Source organism: Corvus hawaiiensis, chromosome 8 (genome assembly GCF_020740725.1).
Source record: "Corvus hawaiiensis isolate bCorHaw1 chromosome 8, bCorHaw1.pri.cur, whole genome shotgun sequence".
In the NCBI taxonomy this organism is placed as follows: domain Eukaryota; kingdom Metazoa; phylum Chordata; class Aves; order Passeriformes; family Corvidae; genus Corvus; species Corvus hawaiiensis.
The window spans coordinates 14,026,736-14,042,002 of NC_063220.1; the positions used below are offsets into that span (position 1 = coordinate 14,026,736).

Genomic DNA, 15,267 nt, shown 5'->3' on the forward strand with positions numbered 1-15,267 from the left:
ACCAGCTCTTCAGCCCAGCACTCTCATGATTCATATGCTCCCAACAACAACCCCAAACACTACAGGAGACAAATCTCTTCAGAATGAGTGGCTGAGATACACTGAAAAGAGGCATTTTCCCTCTATGACAGCGAGCTTTTATCTCCACAGACATTCAGATGCTGGATGGGCAGGAAGGACATGACACAAAGGTGAGGTTTATTGCTGACTGGCCAGAGAAGATCACAGTGTTGGCTGTATATCCACCGCTGACAATCAAGGAAAAGGTGACATGTGCTGGCACCTGTTCTCTCCAAAGGATGAGGAGAACACAACCTATGCTTCCTTTCCAAAGCAACTTCAGCTGTTGACTCCTCAAGTTGAGCTGATCAGCAAGGTGAGCAGCAAGCTAGAGAACTACTTGTCCCTCTGAATCAAAAACATGTACCTTTTCCTGTCACAGCTCTAAACAGAACCTGCTGGCTATACAGATGGGATATACTGAAGACTTAAGCAAAGATGATGCCACTGTCCTGGGGATATGGAGCTGATCACCAATGCTTCTCCTTTCTCTAGATACTTCTCTTTTGCCATATTCCATGGATCAGTACCTGCAGGATCTGTGATGGAAATATTTCCACTGTAATTTCTGCAATGCTTGGAGGACACCAGTGTTCTACAGCCTAAAAATCCCTGTGTGAGGATTTAATGCTCCCAAGTGCCTCTTGGACATCAAACATTTTCAAAACTATTAGCTCTGATGGGTTTTTGAATAAGGCTCAGGGAAGCCTTGCTCAGTACTTCTTATGAGAAAAAGGTAGCTCTGATCTGGTAGAATTAAAATTACTGAGAAGGAGGAAGAGAAGGAGGAAGAAAGTCCACACAGCCCACATTGCCTGCAAGCAAGGAAATGAGATTTGATTTACTCTGTGATCTTGAGGTATATTCCATTTCAGCTTGAATTTCCACTGCATAAATTCAGCTTGGCTGAGCAATGTCCCTGCTAGAGACTGGCCAAAGCAACATAAGATGATCCGCAAATGATCTTTGAAGCTAAAGGTTCAAAGCCTTGGTGAGGTGGGGTTTTTTAGCATATTTTTGCATGTGCAACCCATAAACCCGTGTCTTCCCAGAAGTTTGAGGAAGACAATATAAAGAAAGCAATTAGATACAGTGCATACACAATTCTTTATTGTTGCCAATTAATCAATTTGTTTATTTAGTTCACTGGTTTAATTTCCTCTTCCTACACCACAGAGAGCAACACCGGGTCTGTTTTCTATGAGTCAAAGGGATTAGATGACAAGCTGAAGTCACTCACTAAAAGGACTTGAGGGCTTCGGTTCAGGGATTAACAACTCAGCAGCTTTTTCTCCAGATTTTAAAACCTTTAATTTGTACTGCATCAGCTGGTAGTTTTATTTGCACAACTATTTTTGTTTAAATGGGAATCAAACCCTGCTCTTCCCAAAATGCTGCTGCATTGCCCTCTTGGTGTTATTCTCACATCCGAATTTTTGACTATACGTACAGAGGATTTCATGCTTGCTTAGAAAATTTCTTAAGAAACTGCACCTTATACTAATACATAAGTTCAAGTTCTGCTTGGCTTTTCCTGACTAACCAGGCATTTCAGCTGAGCAGTCCCCTCAGGAATTCAACGCCACTAGAAGGCAGCTTGGGTGGAAGCTTTGGACCAGGTCTCTCTGTGTCTTCAACTCGGTTTCATATTTCAGAGAAGCTCTACAAAATGTTTGCCTGCATTTGACCACATAACAACACACCTTTAAGGCAGGATAAACTAGAGGGATCCATCCTCACCCTGGGCTAACAGAATAAATTGGTACCACACTTACCCTGCTGAGAAAGCCCGTGGCAGAAGCTGAAGGGGGCCACATTTTAAGTTACTCTGTAGCGACTCTGATCTTACAGTTCTAAGAATCATTTGCTAAAGGGAGTTTCAGTGAAGTTGTGCTATAATTTAACCCCAACACTTCTTGAACTGAATAAATAAAACACAGAAGCAAGTCTGCAGGTTGAAAAATTCAGGTACTTTAAAGGTCTGGGGTTTGTTGTAGCCTGAACTGGCCTGACTCAAGAAAGACTAAATTTCTTCCATATGCCCTTTTAAGGCCCGGCTTGTGACTGCGCCTAGAGCTTTTGTTTGGTGCATTTTCACAAATTGCAATAAGTAGAGCTGTTCACTTTGTTTACTGCTTCTAGACAACAACTGCCATCTACAATCAACTCAGAGAGGACAGCAGGGCAGGGCTGGCAGCAGCCACAGGATGCAGCATAGCAGCAAGTGATGGCTGTGCATTAGGAGAGGTGCCATCATTTTTCCTTCTCAACTCTCTAAAACATGTAAAGGGCACTAATTAACAGGCTAGCCAAGGCACACAAAGGCTACAAAAAGAGATGTCTCAAGTGTCCTGTTAAGGCCCGATCCTAAGATGACTACCAAGGCTTTAGGAACCTACTGAACTCTCCTCGTCACAAGTCTCCAAAACTGGTATCAGAAAGAATTCAAACATCACAAGAACTGCAGAATCGAGAAAAGAAAAAGAAAAAAAGAAATAGTGACCTACTTTATATTTTGTTATCACATGCTGAAAGAGACAGAATCATAAAATGCCAGAGAAGCACATGTAAAGGAATCCTCTCAAATGCGTGCACTGTCAGCAGTGAGATGACACTCAGCCACCCACAGAAAAAACAAGGGCAGGGAAAAATCTCCAGTCAAATACTGTGCCAGAACAACAGCTCAGTACCCAGAGAGAAGGGAATATACAGTAGGAGCTATAGAGAACCTAAGAAGCCTGAGATCTGAAATGCTCCTCACCCTTATCCTAGCAGGCTTATTAGAGCCTCTGCCAGGGAGGGACACTGAGCATCAGAACGATCCAATCGCCTTTTCCAAGAGCGAGTGACAGAGGGCATGTGTCTTAAAACATTTTGTAGCTATTTCCCCAGCATCTGTTCTTGACTCAGTTACAAGCAGCAGGGCAGAAGAACGTGCAGCAGTCTGTAAGCACACAGGTGCAAGGCTGTAAGGTGACTGGAGAGGGTTAACAGCCCAGAGTCTGGATTGACCTCTTTGATGACAATGCTGTTAAGCATTGGAAAGTAAGGGGCTTGGGGAGACTGTAGGCAGGTGATTTCCACCCTCCATCCCCCAGGTCTCTACAGATGAATACCATAAAAATAAAAACTACTTATTCCCCGGATTTGACTTGGCAGATTTTTACATCATTCTTTTCTAAAACAAAGATCAGAATCAAGCCAACTGGCCATTTTTCTTCAAGCATCTTAACCTGACCTTTTCCAAACTCATCACAGAAAAAGGTCTTCCTGACATACCTAAGCTGAAGTCACACTGAGTTATGATCTCGTATGAAAAACACGGCAGCGTCAATCCCCATCTCAAAACAAAACCTCCATCTTCAAGTCATGCCTCACTCAACTGAAGGGTTTCTGGATGATGATGAGGAACCAGGCTATACCTTAAGCTAATAATACAGCGGACAAGACCACACATTAACAACTAACTTCCTGAGCAATTAGGACAGAAGTGGTCAGTGACCAATTTCTTTATGCTAAAACATGTGGTATGACATTAACTGCCCAGCCCCAGTACCGCTTAGTCCTAGTTCTGATGCATCAACACACTAAATAGCAACAGAAGCACTTTAGGACTCAAGCAGTCCAGGAATATTATCCCTCTGGGCACTACTAAGGGTGGAAAGCTCAGCAAAATCTGCATGATATGGAAAACTGTCATCAGCCAGAGAAATTAAGTTCAGATCACGTTAATATTCTCCCCTGCAAAAAGTGTGTCACACTCAGGTATCTGCAAAGAGGCTGAGATGAAGTATTACAGCAGCTTTCTTTTTATTCTTCTGAGAAGGAGAGTTTAGCCCAGCAACAGACCTAAGTTTCCTTTCTATGCCTATAAAGTGACTTGTAGGTGGTACTGTAATTAAATAGGTTCATCCCTTAAAATAGAAAGGCACATCTTTCCAGCTGAGGTGAGAACTAAGACTCTGTAGCGAGATGCTTCCATCAAGTCACTAGTTTTCAGGAACATTAACGACAGGGTAGAAAACTCCCAGCAAAGCAGCCTAGATGCAAAAAATTTAAACCAGACAATCAGAAAGTCTAAGTTCCAGCATGCCTACCTCAGCTCCCTAACAAATCCACATTTCTGTTTTCATCAGCAGGAAGATTGTCCCTGTTCTAGTGTTTCAAGATGTTCAACAAAGAGACCACTTACTGCAAACAAAACACAGCCGTAAGAACTCTACGCTGCAGTTCACAACTACCTTTTTTAAGAAATGAAAGGGACAAAAACACCTGCAGATACAGTCACATGAAGCTCCATCTAGATCCATGTTCTGTGTTATAAGTTGTTATATAAAATGACAGATAAACCTTGGGGTGACAGGGACAGCTAATGTTTCTTGCAAGCTGGACAGATGCCTGACTACAGCAAACCACCAACATGACATAGCTGAGCAGAGGCTGGTACCTAGATTTGGGGAGGGGTATATTTCTAGTGCAGAAGAGAACTGGAAAGGGAGACGCAGTCCTTAATTAGCCAGCTAAGCACACTCTTCCTTTAAACACTTGGAAAGAGAACTGCTGGCAGAATGAGAGACATCTCAGGACTCTGTGTGACCTCCAGACTCACATAAGGATGGACTCGTCCTGGGTTTGGAACATTCATTGTCACTGAACTAGGAGAAGGCTGCAAAGTACAATGCATTACCTAAGTGAAAAGACTGGTGCCTTACTTGCAGGAAGAGCAATAGTTTGGTTCACAATATGCTGAAGAAATATAACCAGAGGGGAGTTGTGAGCAGTGCCCAGATTCTCATAGTATTCCCACAGTACTATTATTTCCAGCTTTCCATTGTGTTAAACATGCTCAGGGGGCTCCAGGGCAGCTCAGTTGGCTCTGAAAAAGGTATTGCAGACCTTCCTAAAGCCAAAGCACCCCTAGAAGAGTTAGCTAGTCATGTCATGTCAGCTCCCTGACACTAAATCTCATTGCTATAATGATGCCTTGTCTGTCCCTGCAAGTAGCTGTCACTATCTCAGAGACAGAAGCTCATTCATGCCATCACAAGTGGGAGAAGCACTCAGAAGAACTTCTACAGCTTTCACAGAGGACCCAAACCCAACATTTTCTGAGTAGTCAGGAAGCCCTAGAGTATGATTTCAACAGCATCCTCTGTGTGTTTTTACATCCAACTCAAAAACAAATGCAGTCTGCTGAATTGCAGCTGCTGAGGGAAATACACTTGGGAAACCACGATAGGGTTTGTGCACAAATAAGCCTTCAGCACAACATTTCATTAGTGGGGTTCTACACAGAGTGACAATTAGTGGCAAAGTTTCCAACTCAGAGGCTAAAGCACATGGCAGGAGCCACATGTTATGTGGAAATTATTATAAAACATATTATGGAAACAATGTTATTAGGTGACAGCCTGCAAATTATCGCCTTCTCCAATTGTTGAGATTATAACAGCATATTTTCCATACTTATCCATCTTACTGCCAGAGGTCATTGTAGCTATGACCTGTTTTCATGGAAGAGAAAAGCTTGCTAGTTTAAACTAACATTGATACAACTGCAACACACCAGTTAACATTGATACAAGTGATGCTTGCTGGGTCGTATCAGCTTATTCCAGAAATCCTATCTACTGTCAGACAATGCTCCACAACAATTTAGCAGTTTCTTGTCTGGGAGGCCAGAATACACTTTTCCTCTTAGAAATTCTTGCTGTGAAGCAGTTATTAGTGGAGAACGTAAATCCACAGATCAGAAGAAGTGAAAGAGGAACTCCTCTGAACAGGTGCTCAGGTGAAAGCAAACACAGGGCTATGAATTAATCCTTCTGCAGGCCTACACCCCTGCTGGCTATGAGGCAGATGCTGCTGCTCAAACAGCATGTGCTGCCAGCAATACTTAGCTCCCCAGGAGCTTATTTGTGCCTTAACTGAGCCATGGGGGAATCCAAGGGCCCTCTAAGGCAGTAGAATTGATTTATAGCCTCTGGCACTTGGCTGATGAACCACCTTTCCCAGTTCCATCCCTCTGGACATCCATTCTCCCAGCTTGCTGTCTTTTGAGTGGCACATCTTGGTTCCCTGAGCAATCCCACTGCCTGCCTCAGACCTCCCATGAAGCCAGGAAGAGTGATACACATCAGGGATGCCATCCTCTCCGCTATTAAAAGGTTTGCCTTTGAGGTCCTTACAGTGAACAATAAATTTCTACGTATTGTCTTAACATCCAAATGTCAAGTGTCAGAGAGCAAAAAAACCTGATCTTCCAGCTGAGTGGAAGCTCTGTTCAGATGTGGAGCTCTGTTCAGATGTGGCACCTTTTGGCTCAGCAGCATTTACTCTCCTGCTCTGAGAGGGATGGAGACCACAAAGCTCCATTTGTTTCCCACTTTGAAAGCAGAGCGATGACCCAATTTGTCACTTTTGGGAAACAGCTGCAGCTTCAGCTAGAGGATCCAGAAAAGGATGGCAGAAAAACATCATCTGTAACAGCAGGATACTACCAGAGAGAAGGAAGAGTAGCAGTCCCTAAAGGCGAGAGTTTTAACCTAAAGAAGCCCCAGAATGAGCAGGGCTGGCAGTCACTGCAGTCTGTCCCCTTTTGTGAGAGGAAAATGTGACTCCAGGAGTGGTTGCTCACAGCCGCACTGCTGTCTGTAGCTGGCATAGCAGGCTGCAGCCTGTCTGCTTTTAGGACTCCCGAGCAGAGGGACAACTGAGTGTAAGGAAGCTTGGGGTGGAGCTCGGGACTAGAGCAACAAATCATAGTGCTATAAATCCAGCTTTACAGAGGATGACCAAAGAAGTTTGCACGGTATCTATATGTATTATGGCAACAGCCAACACCTATTGTTCCTGTTTCACAAGGGATTAAAAAGCCTTCTCAACCTGAAGTTTTACAAAATGCAAATTGAACTGTGCATTCACACAAGCCAGACGCTGACAGCTTCTGCTTTAATCACAGATGTGCAGAGTTGTAATTTAATCTTTATAAATGCAGACTGTTTCGATCATTCTGCTGCAATCCTCTGTGGAGCTTTCCCTGCCCTATACAGGCACTTAACAATGATGGGAATCCGTAACATCGCTCTGTGCTTCCACAGCAGCCTTCCCTGGCAGACCACACAGCACTTCAAACGCTGCCTGGCTCCCCAAGGGCTCCGCACCGGCTTTCCTCACTCAGGAGGACACAGGGCTCAAGGTTTGCTCAAAGCAGCACAGCAACAGCAGGAAGGAGTTCAGACCCCACCCGGAAGCCCCTTCCTCTAGCTATCCACAGCCCCTTTTCTAGGTTTAAAAGCAATAAAAAGCAAATACGTGCAAAAGAAGCACATACAAAGCAAATCTGCCAGGCTTCTGTAAAGTGTTTTGTGAAGCAAACTCACTGGTGAAGAGGACAAGCACTGGAACTAGAGCAACATCAGCCTGTCTCCACAATGTGGACTGGGAGCTTATTACAAAGTTAAACCTATGGTTCTTGCTCAGTACACTCCCAGCTGTGAATCAGGTTGGGCTCGTAACTCACATCACTGAGTGTAGCTTCTGTAGCCTCAGCACAGAAACTTATCTAGCTCCAGGAGACTTTACTCAGTGGCAGCCAGAAGTGAGTAGCAGCTCCCCAAGACAGCTCTTCCAAGCTAAGTCCCCAGCATTTAATGGTCACCTGTACTACTGCAGTCTTTGGCCCTGATCAGTGGTAGTGGCAAAGCCAGGCAAGGATGTGAAAACAGCCATAAGAACTGAAGGCAAGCTTTGCTTTGAAGTTTAATGAACTTACTTTGTTACTAGTTTGTACTTCAAGGCAGTCCCTTATGTGCCAAGAGGGCAGCTCACAAAAGTGGTGGAAAGCAAGACATGCTTCAGCATCTGCAGTGCACAAAGGGTGTAAAGACTGCTCTGCTCCAGGGGCAGACAAGGTGTTTGGGGGTCATGCTGCCTCTGAGGCACAAAGCAGCTAAAAGTGCCACCAACAGTAAGAGGCAGGATGCTGGGGCACCTTTGTGTTGAGCCTGAAGGAAGGGAATGGAAGGCTTTCTCTCCCATTTCTTATTGGAATGGGGATGCATGTCTCCAGTAGCAGCTGTTTTAAAAATCAAAGTCCTTCTTTTGTCTCTCTAACGGCCTACCACAGTTGTCCCCTCTCCTCCACTGACGCACAGTTTACTGCATTCTGCATGTTAATAAAAGGCACTACACACCACAAAGTCACTGCTCCAAAGCTCACCTCCAGCTTCAAATCTCCTTGCTGCAAAGCTGATCAGACCTTGGAGCCTGTTCAGACTCATTCAGTCTGGCACACTGCATAAAACAGTCTGAGATGTTAGTAAATGGCAGGGATATTTCTCTGATAAACCAAAAAAACAAAAAGGAAAAAAAAAAAGGAAGATAGCTAAACCAGAGAAAACTCCCATCAGCTAAGCTAACCAGCAATTTGCCAATTCCAGAAGACTTTTTATATAGATCCTTTCCAATTTCACCCAGTGCAGCTTTGCTCTTTCTATTTAAACGATAAAATCTGTTTCAAGCCATTAGTCATGAGTAGGTGTCTGTAATGAGACCATGAAAGCCAACATCCCTGCCTCATTTGCAAAGACATGATGACTTTAAATTAAGGCCTTGCCTTGGTGATCCCTCCTTAGCTGGGGTTTCATGTTCCCACTACTGTGTGCAACACAACGCTGGCAGGCTTGAGACTTTCTACCCTAAAGCTCACTGCATTTCAGAAGTGAAGCACCATTATAAAGTATTTCTCAAGCCCTCACGACTCGTTATATTAATGTAAGAGATTAGGGGGATTTACTGTGGTAGTACCTAGCACTGACAGTACTCGGCATTTAAAAAATATCAAATGCAGACATTGCCAAGAGGCTTTTTAACACACTGCCAGCAGTGCTAAAAAAAGACAAAGCATTTGGTATCTGCCAGTGGTTTTGCTACTAGTTATGGAAACCAGAACAAGCTGAATAAACCCTGACATCAATGGCTTGGAATTAAAACACTTTAGGGCACCTAAAACCAGCTACACCCTTTTGTGTCTTTCTGTGGAAGTCGCTTGTGGAACCTCCTTGAGCAGTACTGCAGGTTAGTCCCTCAGAGCCTTACCAGGTAACAGAAGCCCATGTGGATTGGGTTGGCAAGGAGGAGCACTCAACAGCTGAGCTATGACCTCAGTGAAAGGGAAATGGCTTTGTGAGATGGCCTGACCAAACTGGATTGCAGCTACCGGCGGTGCTGGGTTAGTGGTTGGACGAGATGATCTTAAAGGTCTTTTCCAACCTAAAACAATGCTATGATTCTACCTCGGTTACAAAGGTACTACAGTATGAAACAACCCAAGTATTACACTCATTTGTCACAATTTCAGAAGCAATAGAGTTGTCCTGTTTTTCCATCACAATCTGTTCTGGCTCCCAGCACTTTCCATCTGCAATTATCAGACATAAAACAGGTGCTCCCAGCAGTCTCTCACACTGAACTTTACCTCCATTTTGGAGGTGGCATAATGTCCCCAGTGTGGCTGAGAAGGGGGCTTCTATTAAAAAAAGCACAGAGATGTTCCTGACTAACAAGCATTATCAGTCCTGCATGTCTGCCATTCTCAATTTTAAGACCCTTAGAGAGGAAATCGTGGAGAGAAAAGGTGCCAAAGAGAAAACAAGACCTTAGTGAGCAATTTTCTAACTGGCACAGGACTTGATTAGCATGCAAGGCACCACAACACATTCCTGCTCAGAGAAGATTCAACCAAAACTACTAAATTCCTCTCACTTTAGCCTCTCTTTAAAGCTGTACTACATTGCTATCAGGCAGAGAGCTGCCTCCCTACAAACAGCTGCTCTTTCACATCCAGAAAAGGCAGAAGTGAGACCCCACCTAGACCGTTCATGCAGTGTTTTCATCCTTTCTGTTTGTCTGCATTTGCTCTTCCAGAGCAACTCTCGTGTTGCCGTTTCCTCACTGCCTTGACCCTGTTCTCTGCAACTGCTTATGCTAGAAAATATTTTGGGAGCTTCTCAGATCAGATATGGCACCGAGAAAGTCTACTGCCTCCAACATATTAAGTACAAGGCAGTCCAATCATCTGGAAAGCACAGATAAGCTTATGAATTCATTTCATAAAAGGCTATTTTGCCCTTTGACTCAAGAATGTACCAAAACCTCTTTGAAGACATGGGAATAATCACTTGCATGGAAAAGCTAAAATTACACTGGCAGTTAACGACCAATCTCCTCTTTCTGACTGTGCAGCATCTTTCAATCTCTTGAAGGATGTGCAGGGAGGAGCCAAATGTGTTGAGAGAGAGAATACCATAAAACAACAAATTAACACTGAAGTCAGGTTTAACAAATTAGCAAGTGAGGAAAGATGCCAATAACTGGCTAAGACATTCCCTGCTTCATAGTGAGGAACTACAGCAAGGTCAAAACAGCTAACGACTAGGACGGATTCTGAGCTTGCCTTGGCAAGGAAATGCTTTGCAGAAAGGCACTGAGGATCCCATGGTGTTTATAGACTGAAATGGCTCATCGTTTGCTTGCCCCCGGGAATCTCCCACTCTTTGCTGAAGAGAATATGGGATGGAAAAGGTCTCTTCCCAGTATTTCTGATCAGAACATTGGATAAACCCCTTAACAGTGGATAAACCCCACAACAGTCAGCAAAGCAGTACCATGAAGTCTTACAAGTACACCTGCCTAGACCAGAAACCTGTATATTCAGACTATGGTTCCTGGAAATCTCCAGGGCTGAGAACATACAGTGGCATTAACAGTCTATGCTTAAAACAATCCCATGCCCATCATTTTCAAATTCCCCCAGCATGTAATATTGTTAAAATTAATGCTTGTAAATAAAAAAGGAGAAAGCGCTGAAATGACAGAATAGTAATAAATGGACATTAGTGATTAACAAGGTAATAAAAGCTCCAATAGGATTAGGAAAAGAAGAAGATAGAGCAAAATCTCTTTGAGCTGATTACTTAGCTACTTTTAAGGATATTAAAATATAAGAAGAAATAAATAAAAAAAATAATCTAACACACAAACCGGGTGTCACAACTTAGCTTCCAGTAAATTTGAAACAAATCAGAGCAGCTGGAAATTCCCCTTCAGACAAAGCTATGTCAAAGCTATGCCTGCGTGATTAACAGCATTCTCAGATACCACAGAGGAGTGTAAGGAGGCATATGAGAATCTGGTCAAAGACTGGTGTCTGAGAAGGAAATTTTCATTAAAAGAAAAGTTGAATCCTTGAAACTGTAAAAACAAATGTTTACAGTAAAGAAATACCACTCTCCTGAAACTACTGGAATAACTCAAAGGAGAAAATGACTGGTCCCAAATGTAGTATCTGTGTGTGGACACACAAATGTCAGCATTAAATATTTCAATGTGCTACACTTCAAAAGACAGGGCTATAAAGGATGGTGGATGCTGTGTAGAAAATATTTAAGGAGAGAAGAAATAGGTAATTAAGTGAACACACAAGTTAAAACAAAAGATACAGCTGGAAGGAAAAACAAAAAAGGGAAGAGACTGCAGCAGCCAAAAGGCAAGCTTGATCCCTCCCCTTCCCACTCACATGCTGAACAGCTCACACAATGAAAGCAGCAAATTCTGTTAGCCCACAAAAGCCAGACCCTGGGCTTGATCTGGGCCAACTACCAGTACCTCTCATGTACTTACAGCTACTGACAGAGGGGAAACCACAGTCCAACACACAGACCTGAGCTCACTGGCGTAACAGAAAGTGGAGGCAAGAAGTCTCCATCCCTCTCCTCCTTGTGCAGCAAATTGCAGAGTGCTGATTAAACACCCTGAAACCACACACTCCCTCACCACAGTGACATCTCCCTTATTTCTCTGCAGTTCATCTGGGGCTATTATTGCTTTATTTTGTTTGATGTTCTCCCTATGTTGAGAGAAAGCATGAAGGGAGAAAAGAAAAAACAGAAATCTGTCTGTCTTTCAACTTCCTAATCATCTTCCTCAAAATGCTTCATGCATCAGCACTGATTTCATTATCTGCCTGCTGCTAGGGATTTTATTTAAAGAATAACACGCAAGGAAGAAAGGATTTAACCTGACCTCCCTGAACTGCTGGGGGAAGAATACTACACAGAGCTGACAGTGAAAAGCTCATTTCCTTTCTCAGACTAACTCAAAGACTATGCAAAATTCCCCTCTATCCAAGCCTCCAGTTTTAAATTGGGCTATCAAAGCTTTTCTTTTTCGGAGGCCTGGGTTGATGTAATCAGTGTATCATCAATGAATGAGGATTGATAACATGAACCATCACAAAGCATAGCTGCGGATACAGTGACTCTCAGAGGCAGAACAATAAGGAAAATCGAGTAAATTAAAACCAATGTTCCTCTATCCAACTCTACCAAGAAGAGAATAAAAAGCAGTAGGGGCCACCTTTTTTCCCCGCGCTGCATCAGTACAGCATTCATCCCAAGTCTTTGGGGTGTTACATATTACAGATCAAGTACGTTAATAAGTGAAAAGGTTAGTGGGAAACACGAAAGGGTATAATCAAGAAATAGTAAAAATATCCTGGACAGAAAGAGAAATGAATTGCAGAGCAGGATACAGTCAGGACCTTATAGCAAGCACAAGTATGGAATCCCATCCAGTGGAAGGGATAACCCAAGGTAATTTAGGTTACCTAGGACAGACCCAAGGTCCGTCCCAGACTGCATAAACAATTTCTTCTCCAGAAGGTCCAGAGCTGTTGATGCAGCTGTGTCTAGGATGATTCCCCAAGCTCGCATGGCAGCTCTGCATTTTGTCCACCACATGCTCCTGCAGAGTCATTTATCTCTCCAAGAGTGATTAATGTATAATTCCAATATTTTATTTTGGGAAATAGGCCATCTCTTCCATTCCTGAGACCACTCACAGTAGCCTATTTTCAAAAAGCCACATTTACAAATTTATGCAGTACAAGCAGAACATGAAGCAAGCAAACCAGGCCAAATTAAGGAAGGGAAACCTAACCCAATCACCCTCTTTATTAAAAACTTCTGCTTTTTAAAATCTAACCCAACTGAATTCAATTACACCCTAGAAAATTTCTACCAGCTGTTGCCAGAGTTCTGGGTCCCCAATATCACCAAAAGACAAAAATCAAACTGTGCTCAAGAGTTCTCTAATAACTAAGTTTGCTGCCAGAAACTTCTTGTCCCACTCTGAATGCCAGCACCCTCAGTCTCCAAACACACTTGCTGACAATGCTGCATCATATTTTCCTTGATCGTACCTGTCTTTCTACATTTGCAGGACCAAAATCTCTGTATGTGACAGTAAAATTGGCTACAGCAATTCTTGCTTTTCTTTCTCTCACACGCATCTGAACAAGGAACACAAGAGTCCCACTTGCATTTCTCTTACTGCTGCCACATCATCAGTCCCAGTGAGCACAAGGTACTCCTGAACACCCATATTCCAGAGGCCAACATGACAAAAGGCCATGGCATGCGTGACTTACCTGATCCTCAGAGAGCTGTGATATGTGATTCACTGCAGCATAAGACTCTATCTTCGGGTTGAAGTGATTGATGATGGCTCTGAAACAAAGGAGGGAAATTTTCAGAGGTCTCAGGAACAACTTACAGATGCAGCAGAAATTCCGTGCCAGTCTGAGCAGGTACACATGGAGGCAGTCCTGCAAGAAAGTCCTCCCTCACCACACGGTACTGTTTGCTTTGCCGAAGGCATGCTCCCTGCTGAGGCCAATGCAGATTCTGACATGAGCTTGCTGGAAATTGCAAGCACAGGTACTGTCCTACACATGGCTGCATTTGCCCCAGTAGATACGGGACTGTGCTTGCTGCTCTGGCAGGGGGAATTGCTGGCAACAGGCTGCAAACTGCTCTGTGTTCCAGCAGAGAGGCAGCAAACCTGGCCATCACTGCCCCATGCTGCTCAGGAACTGCAGGTCCTCATCCCTTCCAAAATCAGTGTCACGTGACATTTTGCTCTGTGGAACTTTGTTGCCTGGTATGATGAAGCTGATGGTTTATTGCTTCAGATTTTCACTCCATTTAAAATGTTGTAGCTAGCTCTTACTTGTAGTCATCCATCACTATAACCACTACATTTTGAATTCTTACCATAATAACTTCAGTCCTCATCCCCAGTTTAGATCATTACAGATAACTTATGTCAGTGTCCCAAACACAGCAGTGAATACTGGTCACTCCTGCTCCTTTGCCTCATTTCTCTCACTACCTAAACCAATCTGCACCACTACCTTTCCCTTCTAGGTAGACCTAGAAGCAGATGTGAGAAATCTAAAACTGAAAGTAAAATAGCAATTGGGGAAAAAAAACCGAACTGCAGCTGGAATATTTCCTCAGCCTTCCCCTCTGCTTGTCAGGTGCTGCTGAGAAGATAAATGGCAGGACAGTAAAAGACTCCCTGGGACAGAGTTTCCAACTGCTCTAGTTGGGATATTACTCAAGAGACCCACTGCTGAGGTAAGTATTCATCATGGGAACAGGCCATGTCAGTGCTAGGCACAGATGAGTTCTAACTGTGCCTGGAGAACACTTGCTCAGCCAGATTACAGTGCAGCAGTCAGGGCTTCCACTCTCATATGCATCAGCACAAAAATTCACTCTAATAGGTTCCCTCCTCCCCACACCTCCCTCTGCAGAAGAACTTTCAGCTGCTTTCTCCAGACCTCATCACAGCTAAGAGCTTGTGCCTCAGTCTAGGAATACGTGATATTCAGTGGTGCCAACCAGAGCCAGTGGACAAAAACCTGCCTAGAAGCATCCTTACTTCTTTAAATACACAGATAAACAGTGTGGAAGGTGTGGAGAGTAGGAGAGGGGGAAAAAAAAAAACCAACCCAAAAAAACCCCAACCCAAACAGAATCTGCAATTCATAGGTTCACAGAATTGTTTCAGTTGTAGGGAGACCTTTAGAGCTCACCTAGTACCACTCTCCTGCAATGAGCAGACACATCTTCAACAAGATCAAGTTGCTCAGAGCCCCATCCAACCTGACCTTGAATGTCTCGAGGGATGGGTCATCCACCACCTCTCTGAGCAACCTGTTCCAATGCCTCACCACCCCCATTGTTTAAAACTTATTTCTCATATATAATCTATATCAACTTTCCTAGTTAAAAGCATTATTTCTTGTCCTGTTGCAACAAGTTCTGTTAAAAAGTTTTTCCTCAGCCTTCTTTTAAGTCC

General features: G+C 43.6%; 1 protein-coding gene across 2 annotated transcripts in view; it reads right to left on the reverse strand.

Annotated features, from left to right (window-relative positions):
* Nucleotides 1-15,267, reverse strand: part of ARMH3 (armadillo like helical domain containing 3) — a 125,153-nt gene that overhangs the window by 20,401 nt on the left and 89,485 nt on the right. For both annotated transcript variants that reach the window (XM_048310628.1, XM_048310627.1), the window contains exon 24: nucleotides 13,550-13,628. In XM_048310628.1, the coding sequence (XP_048166585.1) occupies nucleotides 13,550-13,628 (79 nt within the window). The remainder of the gene's footprint in view (nucleotides 1-13,549; nucleotides 13,629-15,267) is intronic.